Source organism: Zalophus californianus, chromosome 5, assembly GCF_009762305.2.
Source record: "Zalophus californianus isolate mZalCal1 chromosome 5, mZalCal1.pri.v2, whole genome shotgun sequence".
Classification (NCBI taxonomy): domain Eukaryota; kingdom Metazoa; phylum Chordata; class Mammalia; order Carnivora; family Otariidae; genus Zalophus; species Zalophus californianus.
Window position 1 is genome coordinate 62029110 of NC_045599.1, and position 21164 is coordinate 62050273.

General features: G+C 38.5%; 1 protein-coding gene across 6 annotated transcripts in view; it reads left to right on the forward strand.

The window, feature by feature from the left end:
- Positions 1-7863: 7863 nt before the first annotated feature.
- ATP6AP1L (ATPase H+ transporting accessory protein 1 like) overlaps positions 7864-21164 on the forward strand; it is a 286142-nt gene continuing 272841 nt past the window's right edge. Inside the window, exons 1-2 of one of the 6 annotated variants that reach the window (XM_027605199.2) lie at positions 7864-7939; positions 20238-20357. In XM_027605199.2, coding sequence (XP_027461000.1) covers positions 20250-20357 — 108 coding nt within the window. In that variant the 5' untranslated portion in view covers positions 7864-7939; positions 20238-20249. Of the gene's footprint in view, positions 7940-7984; positions 8238-17377; positions 17483-20237; positions 20358-21164 lie in introns of those variants that run through there. The other 5 variants (XM_027605195.2, XM_027605194.2, XM_027605197.2 and 2 more) reach the window with 5 other exon arrangements.

The window sequence follows — 21164 nt, forward strand, 5'->3', positions numbered from 1 at the left end:
TTGTTTGTTTGTTTGTTTGTTTTGGCAAGCACATAGAGTAGAGTTAATATAAGTTAGGTTTGGGATATAACCTTACTATATGTATTTTCAGCCTGACCTCTTTCATGAACTCTGAATTTATACACCAAACTGCCTACCAAATATCACCTTTTGGATATACCAATCTTGATTGTTTTAGTTAGATTTCTGAAAGATGAAGATATCACATACTTGTACACTGCTTAGGAAAGTCATTTATTAAAAGGATACGGTGATGTGGCAAGCGTACAGCTCACACGCAGAGTGTTTTCCTATTAAATGGGTTGATGTTCTTTTTCCAGACAGATATTCCTCTAGCATTATACAGCCTGGCTAGAGCCATAGGCAGCTTCGGATTGGTGGAATCTCTAGGCCAAGTATCACACAAGTCAGTAACCTCTGACTAAACAGCTTTATTGAGACTCCTGGGATTCATAAGCAACTAGGAAGGCATTGCAATTCTTTACTGGTCTTATATTAAAATTTTCTGCTTCATCCAGTGGCTGTTACATCCTACAAGACCATCCTCACGAGGCCATCATGACCAATCGGCAAGGCAAAATAGCGTTTCTGATGAGACTGAACATCTGACTATTACAAGTAGGGGGTATGTTGTGTGTATTAAGAACCAGTATCAGGGGGCACCTGGCTGGCACACTCAGTGGGGAGGTGTGACTCCTGATCCTAGGGCTGTAAGTTCAAGCCCCTTTGGGTATAAAGATTACTTAAAAATAAAATCTTAAAAAAAAAAGAACCAATATCAAAGACAAGTCTGTATGACAATAAACTTCACCTCCTCTTTATCAAACACACCAAACAGCATAAATAATTAAAAGCATCATAATACAAAGCAGTCAAACATTACATCAAAGATGTAGCAGCACTACTCAACTGTGGCCTGTTTCATTTGACATTTGACATTTGTCCTCTTTCTTCCTGTCATTATTCATGTTCCATAATATGTATCTTAACATGTCTTGAGTATATATAGAGTAAGGATGCCTGTTTATATCCTTCTACTATCTCTGCCTATAAATTTATACTATCAGCCCCTTAATTTGAGGAAGATTGAATGATGAAGGGACATTTTCCATGGTCAACACTGGGTTGCAGAGGGTAGGAAACTGTACATTTGGAATATCCCATTATCATCTTTTGCTGGCCATCACATTTTGGCTTTTCTCCCTTTGAAGTTGATCTCTTTGCCTCCATTCTTACTCCCTTTACAGAACAACGGGATATAATTTCATCCAGATAACATTCTTTTCTTTGTGTCAAATATATGTTCAGTAAAGTTAATATTGTAAATCATTTGCTCCCATCTAAAAATTGCAGACATCAATTTTAATTTTTTTATTGGAGGTAGCATTCTTTAAGTTTATTATAAAAAGTAACACATTGATGATACATTATTTCTTCTAAATCTGAAATACCAAAAAAGTATGAAGAAGAAAAGGCATTCATAATCCCCTTACCTAGGGATAGGCATTGTTAATTTTTAGTTGTACCCTCTTATTATTTTTCTATAGGACCATAAATGAAGTCATACTTTAACATATTGTTTTGTTCTGGTCATCTTTCTATAATAGAAAACACAGATTATTGATTATATTAATGATTGTATTATTCTATTGCCCCTATGTGTCGACCTCATAAATTTGAAAATGTGTATCTTTTTGTTTTTCACACCCTGCAAAGGTGGGATTATTACTAATTCCATTTTATAGATAAATAGATCCTGAGGTTCCGAGAGGGTAAGTGACTGCTTGAAATCTACATGTCAAGTAAGTGGCAGAAATAAAACTTACTCTATGACTTCGTTATGCCAAATTGGTATCCTTTCCACAGTGTGCTTTCCATCTCTCTAATGAGATAATGCAGATGAAGGGGCCGAGCAAATGCACATTATTGTTATTTATTTTAAGAGGCAGCTTAAAGAGAGCCATTGCCTTGGGAGCAACTTCTGATTTGGTTAGGGTCTAGGGCAGCTTCATGAATTAAAATTGCACAAAGGCTTCCCGTGCTGCAGGCTGAACTTGTCTTAATGCAAAACATTATTATAACACACCAATATATCAATATGCAATTGAATCCTACAATCAGAATTAATTCCTGATCAGTAAACAGCCATAGAACATTAAAGGAAACAGGTCATTATTGAACCAGGACATTCAAGTCCTTGTGTGCAAAAAGGCAGACCCTATGTATGTACATTGATCTTGTGTCATTACCCTCCTGGTATTTTCTTTGCTGGGTGATGAGTGGAAAGTCTAGCAGGGGAGAACAATCTTTTGTAGTTGTAAGGAATCTAACCTGTGGCCTAGAAGGCACAGGGAGCTTGAACCAAAAATTCTGAAGAATTTGAGATTCTGTAGTTACTTCTTTTTTCTCTACCTGTTGCTTTACAGATCAATGGATTCTGGATATAGGGTGCTGCGAGTATCCTGTATGACTTTTTTCCCTACATAATCCAAAGGTGAGGCACATTCTTTTACCAAAGATAGTTTGCTATTTATCTACTTTCTCATTTGCTTTTTCTTGGGCCCCACACCATCTTGGTCAAGATTTTGGTTTGCCTGGGCAGCTGTCCTGTTATGCCTCCAAAGACTCTGGACTGCTTTTCCCTTTGAAGGTCCTCATTTCAGTGAGACTTGGGACTGAAAGTGTGCAGTGAGAATTTATTCCTATTGGGTTCTTGGGTGCAAATTGCCAGGCCTCTGTTGAAATATAATTTTTAGAGAAAGATAAAATCATGACTTTCTTATAGATATAAAAATGAATGTATGTTAAAGAATTCATTTTACTCATGTGAGATCAGGGAACCAGGCAAAGTGGAACAGAACTGATTTTTCCATGGGTAAAATGGGGGAGTCAATTAAAATCCTTACCAGACAGGACAGAAGTTACATATATCTATCAATTACCTACAATTTACAAAGTGCAGCAAAATTACTTAAAGATAATGAACAAAGCTAGAATCTGATAACCCAGAAGGATATGCTATAGACATGCATAGTTTTTTCTGTATACCTCCCCCCCCCCCCCGCCAAAATAAAAGAACAAAGGGCCCTCTTAACCAGTTTCAGTGGGAAAAACAAGCAACTTGAGTAATGCCAGATCACTGCCAATGTGGTCCTTTTAGAACTCTGAATTCACCTGACAAATTTAAAATAAAAGTTTTGGTTCCTAAATGTCCTCAAGATGCTTGAAAGAAAAAAAATGTCCAAATACGAATATTAGAAAACAAAGACTAAATATCAAAATTCATTAAAATATTTCGACCTTTATTTAGACAATTCAAATTGGATTATTTCCTGAAATGTGTTATATACCCTTCATGATACAAACTAGATCCTCAAGGATAAGGTCTTCAAAATACAAGCACAGCTATCCAGTCCTATTGCTATACACTGTTAGCTTCGGCATCTTGCTGCTGAGATTCTATGTTAACATTATCCTTTGCTGTCATTAAGACTTTTACAACTTTGGGGCACCTGGGTGGCTCAGTTGGTTAAGCATCTGCCTTCAGCTCAGGTCATGATCCCAGGCTCCAGGGGTTGGGCACCCTGTTCAGCAGGGAGCCTGCTTCTTCCTCTCCCTCTGCTGTTCCCTCTGCTTGGGCCTCAAGCCCAAATAAATAAATAAATAAATAAATAAATAAATAAATAAATAAAATCTTATTTATTCTCTGTCAAGTAAATAAATAAATAAAATCTTTTAAAAAAGGGTTTTACAACTAATTTTCAGTAACCTTCAGAAATTTTCTAAAATTTTTCTTAGGAAACAAGATAATTATATATAGATTGTCATTAGAAAAATGACAATTTTCCATTGCTATTTCCATACAAATACTTGAATCCATGAGTATCGTGTCACAGTCCCCAACTTTATATACTTTAAGTACATATGCCCACTACTAAAAATCAAATGAAACATATAGTAACTTAAGTTCAGCAATAAGTTTCCCTAAATTAGAATTATGAAATAAGACAAGCCCTAAGCTAAGGAATGTGATCAATATAGAATTATAGTCAAAGAACACAACTTGTATTTCCATAGTGATTCCAAAATATATGTTTACTCCTAGGTATTTACCCAAGAGAAATGAAAATATATGTCCACAAAAATACTGAATGATTATTTTTAGCAGCTTCATTTATAATAGCCAGAAACTGAAAACAACCTAACTGTCCTTCCCAGATGAATGGATATACAAACTGTGGTAAACTCATGTAGTGGAATACTAATCAGCAATAAAAAGGAACTAATTACTGATAAATGCATCAATGAAACATGCTGAGTAAAAAAAGCCAGACACATGTGTACTGTATGTACTGTATGATATCATTTTCTAGGATTGGCAAAACTAGAGTGACTAATCTAGAGGAAATGAGTGGTTGCTGAGGGTCTGACGGTGGAGGAAGTGATTAACTGCAAAGGGGTAGTAGGTCACTTTTTGAGATGATAGACATGTTTTAGATTTTGATTGTAGTAATGGTTAAATGGGTGTATCTGTTTGTCAAAATGTACTGAACTATAGACTTAAAATGGGAGCATTTTATTATATGTAAATTACCTTTAAAAAGTTTGATGATAAAAATAAAACCAAAAACCAAAAAATATGTCTGTACTGCAGGTATACTAAAAGTAACAAATAAGTGGCATGATGGACAGTTTGAATCACCCTGCTATGATTATTATGAGTCCCTAAAATCCCATTCTTTGATATGGACTATTGGTTTTTTTCAGTGTCATTAAAAAAATTAATAAACTTTATGTCTTAGAAAATTTTTGTTTACAGAAAATTGAGCAGATAATAGAGAATTCTCATGTATGCCATTCAGTTTTCCCTTTTATTAACATCTTGCTTTAGTGTGGTACATGTGCTTTAATTGATGAGCCAATATTGATAGATTGTTGTTAAGTCCATAGTTTATATTAGAATTCATTCTTTGTGTTGTATAGATTTATAGATTTTGACAAAGGCGTAATGTCATATATCCACCATTTCGGTATCAAAAATGATAGTTTTGTTGTCCTAAAAATGCTGTATGCTTTTTTATATTCCTTCCCCCAAACTCTGGCAACCACTGATCTTTTTACTGTCTCTATAGTTTTGCCAACTATAGTTTCTTTCTCTCACTTTTTTAGGTAAGTGCTATGTACATACAGGTTTATGTTTCTTATCTTTGCCATCCAATCAGATTACCTCCCATAACTCTTTCTTTTATATAATTTATCTTTTCCTGAGGACTTTCTGGAGGGTGGTGGAAGAGATCTGCCTATTAAAAGCTGCAGCAGAGAGCTATTCCTTCCCAGTATACATTCTGCCCTTCTTCCTTTTAATAATAAAATAATCCCACTCTGTCAAGGTTTGACTGAGCTCTTGGCTATGAGTGCATTTCCTACCTTGCTTGTATCTTGGTGTGGCCTGTGGAATATGAGCAGAAAGAAAATGTGCAAGTGATACAAATTGACAAGATTGAGAAAATAAGACATTTACCATGTAATTTTAAAGATTTTCATTTCGGGTTCCTGGGTGGCTTAGTCAGTTGGGCATCTGCCTTTGGCTCAGGTCATGATCCCAGGGTCCTGGGATCAAGCTGCGCATTGGACTCCCTGCTCAGTGGGGAGTCTGCTTCTCCCTCTCTCCCTGCTTGTGCTGCTCTCCCTTGCTCTCTCTGTCTCTCACATAAATAAATAAAAATCTTAAAAAAATAAAGATTTTTATTTATTTTTATTTTAGAGTGAGAGAGCATGTGAGTGGGAGGGAGGGGCAAAGGGCGAGGGAGAGAATCTTCAGGCAGACTCCCTGCTCAGCATGGAGCCTGACCTGACCCGGAGCTTGATCCCAGGATCCTGAGATCATGACCTGAGCCAAAACCAAGAGTCGAATGCTTAACTGACTGAGCCACCCAGGTGCCCCTGCCATGTAATTTTAGACTGGTGTCGCATTCTTGGACCACACTACCTAAAGGATATTGTGAATTAATATTATCCTTGGGACGGACAAATAGGAGCCTGTGAGGGTAAGTAAAGGAGCTGTCAAGGGAGCTAGAAGGAAAATCAGGGGACTGTGGTTTTATGGAAGCTAAGGGAAGCAAGTCTTTGTAGATGTGATCAACATGTCCAAAAGAAACTGAGAAATCCAATGAAATAAGGAATGGGGATTTGATCATTAGTCTCTGTTTTCATATCTATAAAATGGGTATCTTGTGTAGTTATCATATGGTTGACTAAATTAACTAAGCTGGCTTATGGTGGGTACTCAATAAATTTTAGCTTCCTTCTCTTTTTGTGATTAATCCATTGTTTTATTCAACAAATACTTATTACTTACTAGTGACGAACTCTGCAAGAGGCTGGCTAGGCAATGATGACAGACCCTGCCTTAAAAGCACTCGGTAGTGTTGTAGGGTGAACACATAAACAGGCCAGTACTATTCCTTGCCAAGAGTGATACGATGAAAGAAAGTACATGGAAGTTACCTGATTTATTTCGCTTTGTTTCTTTGGTTTTGGCAGGCGAATTACAAAACTTAAAAACATCTCAAAGTGCAAAAAAAACCCACTTTTTTTTTTAAAGATTTTATTTATTTATTTGACAGAGAGAAACAGCCAGAGAGAGAACACAAGCAGGGTAAGTGGGAGAGAGAGAAGCCGGCTTCCCGCTGAGCAGGGAGCCCGATGCGGGGCTCCATCTCAGGACCCTGGGATCATGACCTGAGCCGAAGGCAGACACTCAAACCGACTGAGCCTCCAATGCACCCCTAGCAGGATCTCTTTTTAAATTGAGTTTTATTTTACATTCAGTAAAAATCTATCCTTTTTATGAGTTTTGGCAAACAAAACAACAGTGTAATCACGAACACAATGAAAGCATAGAAGTTCTATTACCCCCCAAAATTTCCTCAAGCTCCTTTTTAGTCAACCCCTTTTTCTGGTCACCATTGATCAGTGTTCTGTCCCTTTTTAAGAACTTTTTATTTTGAAATAATTATAGACTCACAAGAAACTGCGAAAACAGTACAGAATCTCGTGTACCCATCACCTAGCTCTCTCCAATGGTGACAACTTACATAACTGTGGTACAAGATCATAACCATGCCCTGGTAACGTTTGAAGGCAGGTTTTCCTTTCACTTCTTGCCCGTGTTTACTTTTTTTTCTTTTCACACAAATTTAATTCTGTTGTGTTAAAAGGAGCAGATGCTAGTTTTCCCTCAGATGTCTGCTGTTGCATTTTCAGTATTTCAGTTCCATCACCCCTGTTACTCCTACATCTTTCTGTGGTCGTTTCTTTATCCCACCGCCCTCCCTACCCCCATTTTAATTCTGCTGCTAGATTTTTTTTTCCCTGAGCTTTGTGCCACAGATGGTACTATTGTAATTATTGAATTGCTAACTTCTACCTCAGTCCTTACGTTTTAAAGGAGGGAGTCGTGTTTGTGCTTAATTGTTGCAGTGCTTACAATAGTTATACAGTGTGTGTATGTATGTTAGCCGGCTTGGCTCTTCAACCTCAGAGGTTTTTGCTCTACCTTTTCTCCCTTAGTCACTCATTTATTTCCTAGATATTTGGCTATTTGTTGGAAGAAAGGGTACAGCGACCGTTAAAAACGCCGGTATCCCCCTTTCCCAGGCTTGCCTGCCGCACCTCCCTAACAGGCCGCCTTTGTGCACGCAGAGAGCACAGCCCGCGTTCAGTTCCTGGGGCCAGTGAGATGAGGGGCGGGGCCTCGGCTCTGTGGTCCCGGGCGGCAGGAAGGTCACGCCCCCTGGCCCGGGTCCTGCGCGCGCGGCCCGCGACGTCAGCCACCCGCGCGAGCCTGGCCCCATGGTGCGCGGGAGGTGCTGGTGCGCATGCTCTGACTCGCTCGCTGCGGTGGCGGTGGTTGCGGGAGGGCTGGGCCTCTCTCTTGGTGGGTCTCTTTGCGTGTTCGTTCCGCTCCTCTACTATCGTCTCCGTGGCCCCTGGGAGCCCATCACTCTCCTCCCTGGGGCCGCTGGCTGGAAGGCAGCTGGCAGAGCGATGGGCACCTCACCCCGATTCCCCTCCCCCTGCCCCGTTGCCCCGCCTGCGCTAGGCTGGGCGGCGGGGTCAGGGGCCGAGCGGAGCGGGGTGAGTATTCCCACAGCCTTTGCTGGCCCCTCTTCCCGGCTCTGTTTCCCGCACGGTCCTCACCCCACTCCTGAGATGGTGAGGAAGGGCGGATGCGGGTAGGCGACAAATAGCCCAGCCCTGAACAAAAGACTGGGAATCGGGGCTCTCGCCAGTGAAATATAGGCTGTGTCCTGGCGGTCGTGGGGCGAGCTGGTGGGGGGTGGGGCCGCAGGGGGAAGGAAGGCCCGCACCCAGTGTGACCGGCCCTCTTGGGCCACTACTGAGCGCTCGCGCACAACGTCGGTAGTCACTGCCCTGTGTTTAAAACCTGCGCAGGGATAGCAAGTCTTTGTCCGCGTAACTTTGAAACAAAGGGTATTAAATTGTCGGTGATTCCAGTGGCGAAGTCCCACTTAAGTTGAAGGGGTTTCAGATAATCAGTAAGAATCAGGAGGAATAAGTTAATATTTATAGCCAACAGTTTTTCTTCTCCCAAATAACATATCTACTCACAGTATGTGAAATATGAGTTGGGGGGTAGTTAACTGATTTATAGAAACATTTATGATGGCGAAAATTATAAACATCTAGGAAAAGCAAAAGAATAGCTCAGAATGGAACCTTGTCTAAGAGGCCCACCTGAGGATGAATTAATTATCTAGGGGACTTGACTCTTGCCTGACATAGTATTGATTAGGGCTCAGGCCCAGCAGTTACTTTTTTTGTGTGTGTGTAATGGAGATGCAAATTATTTCTGACTGGGAGAAAAAAACACTCCTGAAGATTGTGATTTTATTGCCCTATTTCCAAGATTTTTATAATTTTTACCATTCAGCTTGCTCTGTCATGAGTTCAATAAATCTTTGCCACAGGCTCCTTTTGGGTGAATCATGTTTATAACTGAAAAAAATTACAGTTTAACAGTGGCCTCACTCTTGAGTGGCAAAAGCTTAAGTTTATACTTTTTAGAATTGGAAAACATAGGCCCTTTGTAGTACTTAGCAACATTAGAGGACCCCAAGTAGAATTCTTAACTTCTTGCTTCTGAAGAGTCAAATATGGACAAAAGGAAACATTTACAAAATGAAAATTTAATCAAAAAAGAAATGTTGAGCATTGAGAAATTCAAATTAAGGTATTGTAATTACAAGGATTAAAAATCGTTATTGATATTTTAATTGAAGTTAGTGGAAACAGTTTCTAGTTCTACACTGGATTCATTTGGATATAGACTATTACAAGATTATTTCTCTTTACCTTCTCACTTTGCCACTTCCTTTCCCCCTTTATTTAATATTAACTGAGATACTGCTACATCGTGAGGCAATCAAGTTGGGCATAATGTTTTATGACAAATTAAATTGATAGTAGTTCTTAATGCTTATAAATTTCTGAGAAAGATAAGCAACCCTTTAGGAAAAATATGTCAGGTAAAGTTTACATAAATAGATTGTTTTAAGTCTGGGTTTGATTTGATCATTAGTATCTTTGAAGCCTAGAGATGTGTTTGGGACCGTGGAGGCAGTGTTTGAATCATAAACATAGTCAGGAACCATAACAACAACAAAGTGCCGTAGAGATTATTTAGTGATTATGTGCTGAAAACAAATGTCTTCAGGGGCTCAGCAGACTGGGTATGAAACTATTGGAAAGTAGGGGAATGGAGAATAAACACTACGTGAAAGCATCCAGATTAGGGAGAGGTTGCTGAAAACTGCAAAACCAGAGGCACCACTAAAGAATCTGGTATCTCAGGCCTTGAAGTGCTGATCTCAGGCTTACAAAACCCAGGAAGAGTACTTATTAATCTAAGATTAGTTTTGAGGTTAGGGTTATTTCATATCACTGTCATTAATTGCCATCAGAGAAAACTTTTAAAATCATCTCTACACTAGCTCAAGGACCTGCAAAGATTTCTTACTGCCCACTGCTTTAAATGGAATTTCTTAAGGTTATCAGTAAACTGCTTTCCTTCATCCAGCTTGCCCACCTCCCCATAGACTAAATTCTCAGCTTCTTGGTGGCCAAAGGAAAGAAGGAAGCATAACACAGCTTTCTTGGAAGTAAAGATTTATTGAGTCAAATGCAGGTTGTGATCTCAGATTTCAAAGCGCTAAGAAACACCGTGGTTAAGTTTTCTAGACTTTGTGAAGTTTTAACCTACTTCCCAGTGTTTCTTAAAGGGAGCTCAACTGGCATTTGTATGGGGCTGTCTCATACATTGTAGGATGCTCATTGTATCTGGTCCCTGAGCACTAAATTGCAGTGGCAAACTATAATTCCTCCTCTTTGTGACAGCCCACTATGATCTCACTCATTTCCAGATAACTCCTTTGAGAATGATCCCTCCTAATGTTGGGAACCATTGGACCATATCTGCCTGTAGTTTACTACCCAACTTATGCTCAAGTGTTGCCATTTTATTTTTTAAAACTTAGCATCAGGCCCTCTGTTGAGGAGCTCTTCCATCTTTTTATTTTATTTTATTTTATTTATTTATTTGAGAGAGGGAATGAGAGATAGAGAACACAAGAGGGAAGAGGGTCAGAGGGAGAAGCAGACTCCCTGCTGAGCAGGGAGCCCGATGTGGGACTCGATCCCGGGACTCTAGGATCATGACCTGAGCCGAAGGCAGTCGCTTAACCAACAGCCACCCAAGGCACCCGCTCTTCCATCTTTTTGGCATGGCTTTGTCTCTACTTGGTAAGCCCTTATTCACATGTGAGTTCTTAAAGAACTGAATTCAAGTCTTCCAGACTCCCCTCTTTTAGCGTCTTCTCTGATTTTCCTAGGAAACATGATATTCCTTCCTATGAGGACACACAGAGCAAAGTTCTAGGATATTGTAGGTGCCAGGTGAATGAATGAAAGCTTGTGGAAATAAGAAGGTACATTAATCTAGTTTTTAACAAAGACTTTGTAAGAAGAAAAGGGGAATGTCTCTTTCATTAAAAAATGTCCAACTACTATTTTTTTAATGGTACTTGGTAGTATATTTTAAAAATGCATCTCTCTATCATCTATTTTCAGAGTAGCACTGAGTCTGTAGCTTCTGATACAGTGCTGATTTTTTTCTGAATCTTCTTTTTTGTTGAATAACTTTGGCCAGACTTACACACCATCAGTTCCTGGTTCTGGCCTAATTAGCATACATGCAGACGAGAGTTAGTTCAAGTCACACTCACTATTCAAAAGTAAAGGGGCTCCAGGGGGCGCAGCTGGTAAAGCATCCAACTCTTGGTTTCTGCTCAGATCCTGATCTCAGGGACTGAGCCCCGTGTCGGGCTCTGTGCTCAGCACCGAGTCCGCTTGAGATTCTCTCTCTCTCTCTCTCTGCCCCTCCTGCTGGTGCTTTCTGTCTGTCTGTCTCTCTCGAATAAATAAGTCTTAAAAAGATACACAAAAAACCCAACAGTAACAAGAGAGTTGGTGGATCAGTTTAAATCATCAGCAGTGGTGGAACAGTTGCACTTCTGTGCTTGCAGAGAAGTCTAGTTTTATATAAAAATATGATAATGTTAATAAAAATAATGACGCTGGTATCAGAAAGATTAGATGTCATATAAATCTGTTGTTTGGGTGGGAAAAGACCAATTGGTAAATAAGCTTGAAAGTTGAAGAAATGTACTATAGAGAGGTAGAGAGATATAAAATAAACTCAAAATTTTTAATTTTTCTTTTATTCATTACAACTTTTATGTAATGTTTATAGTGTGCTTAACTTTGTTGTAGGTGCTAAGATACAAACTTGTAAGTCAGAAATTCGCAGATGTTTAGACATTCCTCTGTCGACTTTTGGTGTTCCCGCGGTGGAGGCTACCCAAATTTTTGTTCCTTTGTAGGTAAACTCTTACCTGCCTGCATCTTTGTTTTTTCTTTTTCTTTTTTAAATTACAATATTCCACTAGGCTACCTCTAGGCATAGTTGTTGTTTTTCCAACATTTTTCTCATAAATAAAGTGAATCCTCTCAATTTAGAAGGGTAAATATGTTTGATCTTTTTTTTTTTTTCTCCCAGCTCAGGAATAATTTTTCAGTGGTATGTTTGCTTATGATTTCAGTTCAGAAATGCCAGTTATTTGTAGATTGGATTTGTATTTTTTGTCCTCCCTATCAATCAATATGCTTTGTTTTCATCTTGGTCCTTTTTCTTCTGTGTTTGGAGAGCATCTCACATGTATATGCTAAAGTACTAATTAGATTTTTTCCAGCTTCTGTACTTATCTCTATTGCCTCTCATATAGAATTTAAATCTTTACTATTATTATATATTTGAATCCCCTTCCAGTTTTTTCTTATCCAGTTTCTTTTTTACTCTCAGCTGTTGTTTCCCACCTCATCTCTTGGTTTTAGAGGCTGTGTTTTTCTTTTCCCTTTGTCTTTTTCAATTGGGAACGTAAAGTAGATAATTTCCGAGTTTTTCTCCTGATTCCCAGTGTAAGCCCACTACAGAAGCAAGCTTTCTCTCTTCCTCTATATGGCGGTGTTCTTCTTCCTTATGGTTGAAGAGCATGGTCTTGCTCCCACACTGTTATTGATGTTCTTGATTTTCTTACCTTCACAGAAAAGGGACGTATGTAGGGATGGTATTGTTCACTCTTGTCAGAGTGAGCAAGCTCTCTGTGTCACTCTCACTACCTCTAGGTGCTGAAAGACTCTTCATCTACATGTGAGGTAGGAGACTCTTTGGAAAGATACAACCAGATTTCTGAATGATAGATCTTTCTGTACTCAGAAGAGGTCTTCCTTGGCTGTTGTTTAATTTTTCAGTCCTGTGTCTATAACAAGGGGAGTGTTTCTGTATGATTTGAAATGGTTTATAGTTTTTTGAGTTTTTGCAGGGAAAGAGGTTGTGGTGAGACTGTGATCTTCTGAGGGCTCATCCTGTTCCCAGAGCCTCCAGTTGCTGACTTCACAGTGTAGTATGCATTGCTCCACTTGGCTTCACCTTCCACTTCTGGCCATGAACATTTTATTATTGAGAGAGAACTGCCTTGAAAGAGAATTAGCAATGGGCTTGGAAGCCAGTAGTGGAGGGGGCACCTCAGGGTCTTTTTTTTGAAGGAAATATAGAATGGGTAGAAATGAGATGCCTTTGTATGCTCTTCCTAACTGGACCTCCTGCTGCAGAGGCTGCAACAAGCATCAAGCTACCAATTAACATTCTTCAGTTCCAGTCCAGGTATAATGTTGTATCCCGTTTAAACTTTATTTGGGATATATATTTCACTGGGAAGGGAAGGAGGGAGTGCTGAGCTTACTGGTTAGTTGCTGTCGAGACTGAGCCAAACTTTCTCCCTTTTGCTGCTTCCCTGTGCTATTTACTGGATTACTGGGTCTATCCCTGCTCTGTCTCATCCAGACTATCAAATGCCTTGAAATCCAGGTCCCTCACTAGCCCTATCAAACCAATCCATCTTTTGTCACAATTTCCTAGCATGATCCTTCCTCAAATGTATGTCTGGTGCAAATTACAAATGTTTGTTTGGGGGGCTTCAGAATCAGGTAATCTCTTTGGCCTGGGCCTTAGATTCCACATTTGAATTTGTATCCTGGCTTCTGCTTTGCTCTCTGAAATTTGAGGCTCACTGCCCAAGGACCCTGCTAGGTAAGTGATTATCTAAATGAATTCAAGCCAAATTCTCATAAAGGTATTGGGTTCAGTTTATCTCCCTAGCTAGTAATTGCATGTTTTTGTTTGTTTGTTTTCTTAGGAAAGAGTCTAAACCTAAATTTATAATAATGTGGAATTGTTACAGGGAGGGACAAATGTAGAGGAAATTGCCTATTTTTATTAGTTAAAAATTATCTTTAATGTTTAAAGGTATTCATAGTATATTCTATGGTAAGCACATCTTAAGCTCTGGGGAGATTTATATTTCTTTAAGTGTTTTAGTCTCACTGTGATTCTGATATACATTGATTTATAGGTTCATCAAAAGTGTCTCTGACCAAAAATAAAATAAAATAGAATAAAATAAAATTAAGTAAACATAAAGAATCAGTTCCCCACACATTAGATTAAAAAGCACATAAAAAAAGTGGAGAATGGTAGTGAAAAAAATTGTTTTTAATTAGAAAGATGCTTTGAACAATGATTATACACAGTATTAGAATTTACAGGGGCTGTTTTCTGAAAAGATAATTAGTAGCAGCAGAATAAGCTTCACACTGTCTAGTCTTAGGGCTAACCTCTAGTTTAGAAAGACTGCTTTCACTTGGTGGGGAGAAAAATTATTCTACCTTCCCATCTGTAGCCTCTGCTGAAGCAGTTAAAAGAAGGTTTTGATTGTTTGAGCTTAAAAAAAAAAAAAAATCGAATAGCTTTCCAGCAGGAGTAAAACTCAAGCAAAATAGATGCATTAACAACTTATATTTTATGGCATGAAAAAGCTTGAACTCATTTCTAACATTTACTTGTAATAAGAAATGAGAGGTTCATTGTTTAGGATGAGATGAGAATTGGAATTAGTCTTTTTACTGAAAGTTCATTTGTGTTCTGTTGTCGTCTCTAGTCTGAATTTGAGATAGCTTAAGTCTGGAAACAGAGGCAGGTCTAAGGGGTTTTACATTTGCAAAATAAAGTCTTGCCATTTTTGCTTAAACTGAAGTTGTGGTTATTTCCACTTTTTTTTTTTTTTTAAGATTTTATTTTTTTGAGAGAGAGAGAGCACACAAGCATGGGGAGGGAGGGGCAGAGGGAGAGGGAGAAGCAGGGAGGGGAGCAGGGAGCCTGATGCCGGGCTCGATCCCAGGACCCATGACCTGAGCTGAAGGCAGACTCTTAACCCACTGAGCCACCCAGGTGCCCCAAGTTATTTCCATTTTTGACCATAATTTCAGCCATCTCATAGTAGGAAGTTCTAACATTCTAATTTCTGCCTCTACTAGTCTGTGAATTTGGTAGAGGACCAGAGAGTGTTATATATTGTATTATATATTGAAAAGTATGTATGAAAATGTTGATTGTATTATATTTTAATATTTAATGAGTTGAAATATTCTTACTTGAGCAAAGACATGATAATTATTCAGTGATATTTTCATTATGGCATATTACGATGATTCAAATTGAGATGGATATCATTTTAATATAATATAGTTCCTAATTTTGTAATCAGGCTGTGTTTATATTATTATATGTAACATCCTTCAGCAAAGCCCAGTCCTTAGATAATTTTAAAAGTATTCAACCAAATATTTAGTGCTTTGATGTGCTGTCATCTTGTTAGTGGCACAGTGCTGTTAATTAGATAAACTATGGCTATTGAGTGAAATTTTATGTTTTGAATAACATTTTGAATAGTTTAGTAAACCTTAAGTAACCGGGGGGCTTCGGGAATGGAATGTTTTTACTTTAGTTCAATTTTCTTGTTAAGTAAGGTTTCGTTTGGAATTTATAAAATATGCCAAAATGTATTAGTATTTTTTTATGAATTAAATTCAATTTTCATTTGATTTAGTATCTCTCAATATGTCAGGGTCATTGTATAGATGAAAAAACTAATTTTCTGACTGCTCCATTTTGGTCTTCCTAATCTACTTCTGTATCCTCCTCCTGAGTGATCAAATGTGTTCTGTTATCTATACAATGTTGATTTAGAATTAATATTTCCAGCCCAGATTTCTCTTTCTTTCTGAGTTCCAGATCCATCTCAGAATGCCTGCTAGATTCTCTTCACATGGGTATTCCAAACTCCAAATCAATATGATTTATTTAAGTCCATCTCACTCCCCAAACCTGTTCTTGCTCAGTGCACCACCACCTATGGCAAAGAGCAGGGAATCTTTCTTGAATCTTCTCTCTCACAGATCCCTCACCTACGGGATCCATCAGTTGTAATGAGTATACTATCAAAATGTCTTTTGAATCCCTCCCCCTTCTACCCTACTTCCAGTCTTTGGCTCTGTTTGGAATCATTTTGTCTTTCTTGGGTTATTGCAAGAGACTTTTAACAGGTGTTCATCTAGTCAGGCAAGACCTGAGGCTCCACTGGAAGCCAGAATGCATATCTGATCCATTTACTCCCACTGTCGAAACCCTTTTGAGCCCTCAGGCTAGCAGGCTCTCCTTTCTCATCAGCAGTGGTTCTTCCAGTACCTTTCCTCTACCTCTGTATTTCAGTCAAGCAAGGGTTCTTTGATTACCGGAGCTTCCCTTATATTCAGATTTTGTACATTCTATTCCTTTGCCTCTCTGCTTTGCTAAGTTAGCTTCTCTTCTTCCTTTTAGTTATCTTCTTAGATGTCACTTTCTCAACTTGTGTCTGCACTGAAGCACCTTAGCCAGGATTTGTTGTGTAACCCGAGATCTCTTTCACATACCTGAAATGTTTGATGACTGCCTCAGTAGAAGCCCCTGCATTTTATTGTCTCTTATATACTTAGAATTCCTGTACTTGGTGCTTTCTTTTCCCAAACCTCTTCTCCTACCCTCTCAGATTTTCCATTGTGATCTCAGGAGCACACATCCCTAGTAAACAGACTTATCTAAATCCTTAACCCATTATTGTCTTTACTACATTCTGTGGAATAAGTTAAGTGTTCCCAGAAAAAGAATTTTATGGTCAAAAGAGTCAGGAAATCCTGAGTTAATAGTTTCCCCATCACAATGTATATTGTCAATCTCCAGGGTGGGGGTGGCGAGTGGATATAGTGTGGATCAGTTTCCACATCTCACATGGTGTTAACATCTTCACAGGTCAGTGCTTCCACTACTAACTAGTTTTAAAGGAAATTTGGCTTTGAAACAAAAAAGAACAAAGAAAAACTGAAACTCTTTGAGTGGAAGCTGCTCCTTCCTCCACCCTACAGATTTTAGGGTATGAAGATTGCTGGTAGCCCCCACTTCCCCAGAATGAATTTTAGGTCACTGCTTCTCTAGTCTCATGTAAATATCCCTGCTCCTTTGGGGATCTTTTGAGGAATTTTATATCCTATGAAATTCAGCTCTACCGGATACAGCAAGCTAGGTTTTTTTTTTTTTTCCCCTCACATATTCACTGGTAGTGTCACATATCCCTATTCACTCGTAGTGGCTGCTTTTAGCACCATCTTGAGAAGGAATCCAAGGCTGTGTTTTGGCTCATCAGGATCACTTGTATTAGTCTATTAGTGATTATTCTTGATGAATTTAGCATTATACACCATGTATCGCCTATCATCTCTGGGCTCTTCCATCTTCTACCATTTGTCCCTTGTCATTTACAAATCTCTCATTTGATCTTCCATCTTCTTTAAAGAGCTCTCCACCCCCACCAACTCTCCAGATAATTCTAAGTGACTTCAGCAGCCATGTGGAAAACGGCAAACATAAGCCTCATATTTTTCTGAACTTCCTGAGCTCCAGTGACCTTTATCTGTAAGTTACTTTATATACTTGCTGAGACCTCCTGAATTCTAAAGTCTCAATGTCTTCTGGTCTTCCTTTTCCCTCCTTTCACTATGGTTGTTCTTACCCCTTTTGGTACCTAATATTCTTTGATATTACCATGTTTTCCGAGCCCCTTCAACCTTCTCTTGGTATCTTTACTTTCCTACCTAATCTGGAACTCTGAGCTAGTCTCACTAGCATATTTCATTTCTTCTTCTACCTTTATCCTTCCACTGAATCAACCCAGCAAAACCTCAGCTTTGCATGTGTGCTCAGCGCAACTCCCTGCTGGTTCCTGAGGGGAGCTGAGTATTGCTAACGGTAACCACAACAACCTTCCAGTCCAAACTCTTGCATGGCGCGTTAAGTCTCCCTTCAAAAAGTTTATTACTCTTCAATCTTGTGCCTTTGAAACTGTATCTCAGCCTTTCTGCTCCAATAGAGGGCAGACAAGTTTAACTTGCATGTGACTAGACTATATCTGCCTACACTTCCTGCATCATGTTTGTGAGATCAGACTTGGAGTTCTCTACACCCTAACTTGCCTTTGTTCGTACCATCCTCCCGGCTTGGACCACTGTCCTAAGCCTTGTGCTTTACCCACTGACAATCTGCGCTACAAAAACTTATATACCCGGGGTGCCTGGGTGGCTCAGTTGGTTAAGCAGCTGCCTTTGGCTCAGGCCATGATCTCAGGGTCTTGGGATCAAGCCCTGTGTCAGGCTCCCTGCTCAATAGAGCCTGCTTGTCCCTCTGCCTTTGCATGCTCCTCTCCTTGCTTCTGCGTGCGTGCGCGCTCTCTCTCTCTGTCAAATAAATAAATAAAATCTTAAAAAAAAAGAAATGAAAAACTCTTATATACCTTAAAGATTCATCTTCACATCCACCCCACACATACCATCCCACTCTATCCCCTCTTGTTAAGGGACTTCATCATTTGTATATACTTTAAACAGAAGTCCTGTTTTCCAATGCTGTCAGGATTGAGAGTTGAACAATTAATTGAAAAATTTGATTAAAGCTAGAGTTAAAAAAAAATACATGCAGACATGAAACATTTTATTTTAACTTAGAACTGAAATGCATTCATTTGTCAATTGTCTCATGTATGACCAAGGGATTTTCTTTGAGTATGTGTACTTGAATGGAATTCATTGTTACTTCATGAATGTACTGAACCCAGAATGCATCCTCTAGATTTCCAGTTTGGGTTTAAAAGAAAGAACTCAAGCTATTTGTGTAGCAGTCTGAGCACAGAATCCTGGATTTGTATGGTTTTTTTCCCCACCAATCTTTTCAGTTGCATTGTCCATAGCTACTTCAGTAATTGTTTTTCTTATGGAGACTTACCTTTATAAAGTCTTTCCAAGGCATTAAATCATAGAAATAACAGTTGTTTTTCTTTTTTACTTGTATTTTATTGGTTTGGTTTATGTAGCTTTTAATTAAAGCATGTATTTATAATATACAAATTTGTGAATATAAACTCAACTGATGGGAGTAGAAGTGCTCATGATCACCATGTTGTAGACATCAGTGTTTACTGAGGGAAGGGATATTATGTTGGTTAACCTGGCAAGTTGGTTGAATGGAGGTTGGATAAGAGAGTTTCTACTGTAATGATTTTTATTGCTTATCTCCCTTCATTACAATGTGAGCTCTTACAAGGCAAGGACTATATATATATTTTTTTTTCATTTTGTATGTCTAACCTTCCCCTATGCACAGTACCTACTGTAGATATTCAGTATGTGTTTCTTGGATGAATGAACAAATTCTTCTAGAGGTCATACTAAATTTGAATAATCAGAAAGAACACTGTATTGAGAATCAGCTAGTATAGACAGATCATTGGCCTGGTAGCCAAACTGGGGTTTGAATCCTTTCTCATTTGCATTGCTTGAGCAGATTACTTTCTTTTATTCATTTGGGGAATGGGGATAACAGCAGTCTTTGGGTTGTGTGAGGATTAAATGGGGAGGTAAGGTGTTTAGCTTAGTGCTCGACATAGTAAACAATCAACAAGTGCTAATTTTCCTGATGATGCTTATCACCAATGAGGAGAATGTAGGAATTCATTTGGTCTAACTTTTCTCGCCAAGGGTCTTGAACTATATAATTTACCAGTTTCCTTTTAGCTCTAAAATTCTCTTTTTATAAACAATGGTTCATGATTTGGACAGATTTATATAAGAAATATGTGGCTATTCCTTGATTTGTTAAATTTGTAGATTCGATAAAGTAGGTAATTGCTTAGATGATCATAACCTTACAAAACAGAACTTTCAGGCTTTAGAACATCATTTGTTAGTGAGTTGAACTCCCTAATAAAGTGTGAAGAACAGTGCAGATCTAAGCACTGCCACACTATCTACGTAAGAGCAAAGTAAGGTAGAATGTAGAGAAGGAAGCTCTGAGGAGATTGGAAGCATTAGCTTAGAAGAAGTGAGATGAAATTAAGCTCTTGAAACTAAATTTATGGACAGATTTAACTTTTTGAACCACAGATGTGTATTTGTTATAAATATAGGTTTTAAGTTTTCATGTTGATCACATTTTCTTTCTGATTAAGAAATGGGGATGGGTGAGAAAGATGGAAACATAGCACTTTTTTGGAATGGCTCTGAGGATATTTTCCATTCTATGTCCCAAATTTTGGTTTGTTTAAAGAAGTAAGGGATTTAGCAGAATTCCTTTTAGCATTCATTCTACAGCTCATGCTTATACTGTTTTTATATTGCAGTTATCAATTAGTATGGAAGAAGATGAGTTCTTTGGAGAAAAAGCATTCCAGCGTTTTTGTGTAGAATTCATTAAACATTCACGGCAGATAGGTGATGGCTGGGAATGGAGAACTTCGAAGGTAAGAACAGAAACTTTTATTTTCTATTTTAATGAAGTTTTTTTGTTTTTTTTTGGCTGTATAAAACCTCAGTAATTGAGGGGTGCCTGGGTGGCTCAGTCAGTTAAGCGGCTACCTTCAGCTCAGGTTATGATCCCAGCGTCCTGGGATCGAGCCCTGCATCGGGCTCCCTGCTTGGCAGAGAGGCTGCTTCTCCCTCTCCCTCGGCCTGCCGCTCTGCCTACTTGTGCTCTCTCTCTATCTCTGTTAAATAAATAGATAAAAATCTTTTAGAAAAAAACCTCAGTAATTGAAACTAATGTATGAAAGCTAGTTTGATTTAGTAAAAGGCTTAAATTGAAGAATGTTTTAAAAAAGATGTCCATTTTATTGTTGCAACTATATATACTCATTATAATTTGGCTAATGAAGTATTATCTAGAAAAGTCCTTAGGTGATCTGCTTTAATTTAATAGATAAGAATGCTTAGCATATTAATTATCTGAATGTAAACAGATGCTTCTGGGTGCTTCAAACCATTTATTTACGCTATTAATTTTCTTAGGAAAGTACTTTTGTCCAGAGAGTGGAAAGATAATCCTGAAACCAAACCATAGTCAAACAATCACAAAGTCTGAAATATTGAAGAATGAATTAATTGGAAATTTCTTAATAATATAAACACATTCCAAAGTATTCTTTCTTTTGGTTCTATTCAGTAATAATAATGTAAAAGGTCTATGGACTCATCTATTTCCACACATACACTTAGTAAGGATTCTCTGCCAAAAGCTCTTTAAGAGTTCCTTGAGATAATTTTCTGAGAGG